We start from the raw sequence: 7,561 nt of genomic DNA on the forward strand, positions 1-7,561 counted from the left end.
AACAGAAGTTTATAGTGATAGCAAGTTTGCTATCAGTATTGTGAAGAATTCGGTTCAACATGACCGAATGAAACATGTAAGAATTGACAAAAGTTTTATAAAGAGGGAAACTGAAGAAGGAGAAATCAGCTTATCCTATATTCCAACTACAAATCAAGTAGCTGATATTTTCACAAAAACTGTTGCAAGGCCAAGGTTCGAGTTATTAATTGGCAAGCTGGGAATGACTTATATCTATTCCTCAGCTTGAGGGGGAGTGTTGGAGAAACTCGGAAAAAGTGAAAAGAAGAATCGAGAGATCATCTAGAAGCTACTCCAGTTTAAAAATAGATAATTCCAAGAGTTTAAATATTGTATTTTAAATTGTAGATATTGTTATATAAGTTTGAATTTATTTCCTAAGTTTTAGGAGATAAAATTTCCTAGTTTCTAGGAAGTAGATAGTTTATATCTTCTCCTAAATTGTCGGAGAATTATTAGCAGCTAGGGTGTATATATTTCATTCATGCCTATAGGATAATTATTCAAGCTTTTTCAGCTATCTCAAGCTTGTTTCAGTATGCAGTGATGAAGCTGCAACTCTTAGTCAAATATTTGAAAGAGATAGAGTGGTTGAGTTCCTAGCAAGCCTCAACTCAGAGTTTGATCAGGTTTGGGTGCAAATCTTAGGGAGAGAAAAGCTTCTAGCACTCCATGAGGTCTTTGCTATGGTTAGAAGTGAGTAGAATCGAAGGACAACAATGCTTCATTAGAAAGATCAGCCATGATCTCCAATCGAAGGGCTGTTGTAGTGACTAAAATTGGTCCAGAAAAATCAGCCATGGCGTCTAACAAAGGAGGTGGACTGAGGATGAAAGCAGGAAGGGGAGAATTTCAATCTTGGGCTGCAAATAGAGAGGCGCTATGGTCCACCTTTTGTAATAAACCGAAGCATACTAGAGAGACTTGTTTCAAGCTCCATGGAAAGGAAGTGGTTTTGAATCGATTGGGAAGTTTTAAAAGTCTGGCAACCAAGAATCAAGCATATGTATGTAGCAAGTGTCAAGAAGAAGAAGGATTAACTAACCAAATCGGGTATGTTCCAGGTGCTGATTTTTTAAACACTGATGAGATCTATAAGTTTAAGTTGTTCCTCAAGACCCTAAAAAACGGTGCATGCTCTCTTGCACACCAAGACTCCTCAGGTACCTTCATTCAGCATTTTTTTCAGCCTTTAAGACTGTTAAACATGATGTATGGATTCTAGATACTGGGGCCAATGATCACATGACACCCCATTCCCATGTTTATGACACCTACCAATCTCTTTCCACCTCTAAACAAATCACAATAGCCAATCAAACATCTGTTCCAATTCAAGGCCAGGGTACAGTCACTCTAAACCCTCAATTTTCCATCAAATAGGTTCTTCATGTACCTAGTTAATCAGCCAATCTTGTCTCTATTCACCAACTAACCAAAGATTTGAATTGTTGGGCTATTTTTTCCTCTCATTTGTGTGAATTTCAGGCCAGGACAACATGGAAGATGATTGGTGCTGCTAGAGAATGCAATGGGCTGTACTGCCTGATGAGGGAAGACACTTATCCTATAAAGGAACAGCTTCCAGCTACCTGTTCATCTCATACAACCTCAAATTATAGGGATATACAGCTGCAACACTACCGATTTGGTCACCCTCCTTTCACTCTATTAAAATCCATGTTTCCTACAATGTTTGGATCTTTAAATCCTAGTCTTTTTCATTGTGATGTTTGTGTTCTGTTTAAGCATCTTCGTGTGTCCTATCTTCCTAGCAATAAAATCTCTTCTACACCATTTACTTTGATCCACTCAGATGTGTGGGGACCATCTAAAATCCCTAATTGTTCTAGCCCCCGTTGGTTTATCTCTTTCATTGATGATTGTACTCGTATGACTTGGGTTTTTCTATTAAAATATAAGGCCGCCATTAGTTTAGTTCTTCCTACTTTCTATAAAATGATTGCAACTCAGTTTGGTTCTCCTATCAAAAAATTAAGAACTGATAATGCAAAGGACTATTTTAATCATCTCTTGCACCAATTCTTCCAGCAAGAAGGAATAATCCATGAATCTTCATGTGTTGATACTCCCCAACAAAATGGGGTAACTGAAAGGAAGATGAGGCACCTCCTTAATGTGGCTCAATCTCTTCTTCATCACCACAATGTTCCTAAATCCTTCTAGAGGGAAGCAGTCCTTACAGCACCCTATCTCATTAACTGAGTCCCTACCAAGTTACTACAAAATCAAAGTACTTTTCACTGTCTATCCTCTTCCTTTCCCGATCAGTTCTTGCATTCCTCTCTTCCCCTTCGGGTGTTTGGTTGTGTATCCTTTGTTCACATCCCCAAACAACACCGTGATAAACTTGATTCTCGAGTAATCAAATGTGTTTTTCTTGGGTACTAACCCACTCAAAAGAGATACAAGTGTTACCATCCTCTCACTTAGAAATTTTATGTCTCCAAGGAGGATGTCACATTTGTGGAATCTACACCTTTTTTTGGCTCATCCCTAGTGACAACCCTTCTAGTGATAGTGACATCTTCTTTCCTTTTGTTCAGCTTATTTCATCAGCTTCTCAGCCTCCTACATCTTCTCAGCCCCCTAGCCATCCTATCATCTCTCCTCAATCTCCAAAAGGCAGTCATGAATCAAACCTCAATCAAGGTATGACTGAGCAGGAGCAGGGGCAATCAGATACTCAAGAGCCGTCACCCTTTATCAGGTACAAGGGATCTCTTTATGTATTCAAATGTAGACAACCCCAGCATACACCATCATCAGCTCCTAGTCAAGATATGAATCCCATTCAACCTTCACCCTTAGTCCAATCTGATGACCTAGACCTACCTATAGCCATTCAAAAAGGGAAAAGAAGCTGCACTCAGCACCCATTAACCAACTTCTTGTCCTACCATCGTCTTTCCCAAAATCACAGGGCTTTCTTAGTATCCTTGGACTCCATTGAAATCCCTAAGTCAATTGATGAGGCTCTAAAAGATCTGAAGTGGAGGTAAGCCATGTTGGAGGAGATGAAAGCTTTGGAGAAGAATCATACATGGGACTTAGTGTCTCAACCACGGGGTGTTACACCAGTTGACTACACGTGGATTTTAAATATCAAATACAATGTTGATGGAACCCTAGGGAGATACAAAGCTAGATTGGTTGCCAAGGGCTACACTCAATCATATGGCATAGACTATCTCGAGACATTTGCTCCCGTGGCAAAGATGGCAACTGTGAGAGTTCTTTTATCCTTAACAATTTATTTTGGATGGACCCTACAACAGTTGGATGTCAAAAATGCATTTCTACATGGAGATTTGGAAGAAGAAGTTTTTATGGAGTTGCCCCCTAGATTTCAGGAAGGGGAAGCAGGGCAAGTGTGCAGACTAAGGAAGGCACTCTATGGGCTCAAACAGTCCCCAAGAGCATGGTTTGGTAGGTTTTCCAGGGCCATGACAGGTATGGGATCTAACCAAAGCAGGGGTGATCATACACTCTTCTTCAAGCATTCAGACAAAGAGAAGGTTACTGCTCTATTGGTATATGTAGATGACATAATAGTCACAGGGAATGATGCAGAGGAACAAAAGATTCTCAAGGACAAGTTAGCCAAGGAATTCGAGATTAAAGACCTTGGTCCCCTCAAGTATTTTTTAGGGATTGAAGTTGCCCATTCTAAGGTTGGAATATTTCTCTTCCAAAGGAAATATGTACTAGACTTGTTAGCTGAAACAGGGGTATCAGGAGGAAGAGGATCTAATGTGCCGGTAGAGCCTAACTGCAAGTTGGGAGTTAATCCTAATAGTCAACTAGTAGATAAAAGCAGATACCAAAGGCTGGTAAGCCGTTTAATATACCTGTCTCACACTAGGACTGATATTGCCTTTGGTGTTAGCCTAGTGAGTTAATTCATGAACAACCCAACAGAAGAACATATGCAAGCAGTAAGGAAGATCTTAAACTATTTGAAGGCTACCTCAGGTAAGGGGATCTTGTTTAAATCAGGGGAAGAACTGGATATTAAGGGATTTACAGATGCAGACTATGCAGGATCTCTTATTGCAGAAGATCAACTAGTGGGTATTGTGTATTTCTTGGTGGAAACCTTGTGTCATGGAGGAGCAAGAAGCAAAGTGTTGTGGCAAGATCAAGTGCGAAGGCTGAATTCAGAGCAATGGCACTTGGCCTATGTAAGGTGTTGTGGCTAAGAATCATCCTAAAAGATTTGAAAATTAGGGTTCAAGGCTGAATCAAGGTGTTCTGTGACAACCAATTAGCTATTAGCATTGCCCATGATCCTGTCTAACGTGATAGAACAAAGCATGTTGAAATAGACTGACACTTCATTAAAGAGGAGTTGGATGCAGACCTGATCAAAATACCCTATGTTTCATCTAAGGAACAAGTGAATGATGTATTAACTAAAGGGCTTGCAGTTAAGAGGTTCGAGGATTTAATATGCAAGTTGGGAATAATTGACATATACTCTCCAGCTTAAGGAGGAGTGTTGGATCATGAGGATATCCAAGACTAAGGCGGTGGAGATTTAGTCTAATATAGAACCTTCCTTCTAGGGATATTCGAATCTGGTTAGGATTAATTCCTAAGCTAGAATTAGGATCTTTCTTAAAGGGTTGTATATATCTTTCATGTTTCTTATTGTTGATTATGTTTCCTTTGTTGTTGTATTCCCTCTCTATAAGAGAGTTGATTGTGTTCATAGTTTGCATGAATGAGATTATTGATTCTTTCCTAAGTTTTACAATATATGTACTTGCAAAGTGCAAACAGAATAGCGACGAGGATGGGTTGGTTTGGGTTCGAAGAAGAGAACGACGGCATGACCAATTCGGAGAGGAGAACGACAACAGGTCGGAGGAGACTTACATAGCGGTGAAGGGAGAAGAGAATGATGCGGCGGTGGCGTGGTGACAGGGGAAAGAGACGACGGATGTAGGTTGTAGCGACAACGACAAAGGGGGAAGAGTGAGGAGGATTAGGGATTTCTTTGAGGAGAAGGTTGAACTATCACGTGAAGTAGGGAAAGGGGGGGATTTTTGTGGGGATTGGTGTTGCACCTGCAAAAAAGTTAGGCGACCCAAGCGGCTAGACGTTGTTTGGGCCGCCTAGGTGCGGATTAGGTCCAATTAATCGAGCCAAGTGCCTAGGAGACCGACTTCCCTATATTCGTGGCGACTAGGGGCCACCTAATGCCTTGGCAGCCACCTAGGCTACGTTTTAGAACACTAAAAAAACAAAAGGTGAAAATTGAAACAACTCAAGTCTTTCATTTTCTCAAAATCCCCAATCTCTACTTGGTGCGCTTCAAATCTCTTATCTCTTTCTTGCTAAACGCCATCTCTATCCAGCCGTAGCTTTGCCTCCATCACCATTGAGTTATATCGAACTCTATTTGCATGTATTATGATGATCAAATTTGAACAACTTAGTTAGCTTTTTGTGTTTATAATTATTTAGTAATTAAACATTTAATTAGTGATTCATGCTTTTATTTTATTTTAATATTTTCCAAATGTTAATAATTGCCAATAATATATTCATATAACCTAAACAGTGACATTATTATTTTCTAAATAAATTTCTGAGCCAATGATTTGACCAGTAAACCATTGATTGAACCAACAAACTGATACTCCACCCAGTTCAATGACTGGCCCAATTTTAGTACTTGTGCTATGAGGTGTTACATTAAAGACAATACAGGGCAGACCTAACCTGCCAGACTAGAATTTTCTTTTATTTCATGGGAGGATAGAGAGGGATTAAGAGGCATTTATATAGAAGATGTTGTTTACTGCCAGAGGATTTCCATGTAAAGTTCAAAGCAGCTTTTCCTCAGTACGCTAGAATGCTGTTAGGGAGGAAATTATGGCTATGATTTGTCATTTTCATGGGTTCGGATCATTTGAGAAGTACCTCAGTATTCATTTTATAGCTATAGCAAGTAAAATCAGAGCTGGTAAAGAGAGAAAGGACTTGAATTGTATTCGTTTCGTAGATAAATCTATAAATTGGAGAGACTTCTAAATGATGGTATGGCCATAAGCAAGCAGAAAGCAGTGCAAAGGATTTTTCCAATCGCCAGAGTACTTTTGGGGATGAAGTTAGTTTTACTGATGCGGCCAATGAGACTTGTGAATAGAAACCATGGGTTTACCAAAGTCATTGGGCTTCGAATATGTTCCAAAACTGCTGCTTTTGGCTCAACTGGAGTGGTTTTTCATTTTTAAAAAGGTAAAAGAAAAAAGAACTTAAAGTTGGACATGCTTTATGCTTTCCGTTCTGGCTCATGGGAACTCCTGTAATCTTTCCAACCTTTCCGGTTGTAGATTTTATATAACTAGTTTTTCTTTTTTCTTTTTTTTTCTTAGTCACTTTTCTGCTCGGTTTGTGTCCGACTAGTGAACCATGTTGTGCCCCTTCTTGCTCTTGTGGCAGACACATGGGAGGACAACACTCCACATGCATACCGTAGAGAATCTCCCACAGAACATTCCTAACTTGGCCCTAGTTCTCCATGAAGTGAAGTGGTCAACCGTGCTTAGCTAGCGTGAAAGGTAAAAACTTGTTATCATTTATCAACGCCTATTTCATTCATGGGTTGCAAATAAAATTTGAAAAATGATAAACCGGACTCACCGCGTTGTTGAAGAGTACAACACCGATGCCGGTGAGAAGACCAATAAAGCAGGCGGAGACTATAGCCGAATTACCCTGGGGAAAAGCTTCTTCCATCACAGCTGCCACTCCACTCCTACCGAGTCTCCTCTTAACCCCATTTGGTCCTTCTTCTTGTTTACCAGCGGCCTCCTCCTCCGCTTCAACATTGTGATGCACTTTTTCAGGCCGTCTAGGCTCAGCAGATAGGTCACACGAAGGACGGATCCCGTGCCTAGAATTTGAGGGACGGGAAAATTTCCTGCCAAATCCACGATATACAAGGTCGCCAAAATGGAGAGGGGACGAGCATCCCAAGGAGGAGGAAGATATTGATGATTTATTGAAGCACGGTCCCAGGATAAGCGGAAGCGAGCGACAATGCAGCGGGTTGGGACTGGGAAGCTGCAAAACTAGTTCGCAGACACACGCCATCGGATGGGAACCCCCTCTTCCCCCAGCTCCCCTATCTATCTTCCAGTAGTCCGGCAACCAGTACGGCCAAAATGCGTAAGTTGAAGCGGATAATAATATTAATATATATATATATATATATATGCGCCAACGCTTTTTTCTGCACCACTCAGCGTAGCGGTTTGACCGCTTATAAATTATTATTGTAGCTTTTCAGCTGTCAAGGTTTTTAGTTAAGTATTTTGGCAAGGATTATGCTAAAGTTCCAGCATAGGCTACAGCATGGGCTGTCAAATGATTTTTAAATTATTTTTCTTGACCCAAGAAATGTATCCACCCATTCTCTCTCTCTGCTAACCGCCCAAAACCATATTCTCTCTTTTTACGTTCCGCTAATCACTGTCGACCCAACATCAGTCTCACTGAATTATGC

At 40.5% G+C, this 7,561-nt stretch overlaps 1 protein-coding gene across 3 annotated transcripts in view; it reads right to left on the minus strand.

Annotated features, from left to right (window-relative positions):
* The window catches only part of LOC127801476 (chloride channel protein CLC-e), a 53,785-nt gene extending 46,543 nt beyond the window's left edge, over positions 1-7,242 (minus strand). For 2 of the 3 annotated variants that reach the window (XM_052336679.1, XM_052336678.1), the window contains exon 1: positions 6,697-7,242. In XM_052336679.1, coding sequence (XP_052192639.1) covers positions 6,697-7,149 — 453 coding nt within the window. In that variant the 5' untranslated portion in view covers positions 7,150-7,242. The remainder of the gene's footprint in view (positions 1-6,696) is intronic. The other variant, XM_052336677.1, reaches the window with a different exon arrangement.
* Between the last annotated feature and the right edge of the window lie 319 nt (positions 7,243-7,561).

Source organism: Diospyros lotus, chromosome 5, assembly GCF_014633365.1.
Source record: "Diospyros lotus cultivar Yz01 chromosome 5, ASM1463336v1, whole genome shotgun sequence".
NCBI classification, from domain to species: Eukaryota; Viridiplantae; Streptophyta; class Magnoliopsida; order Ericales; family Ebenaceae; genus Diospyros; species Diospyros lotus.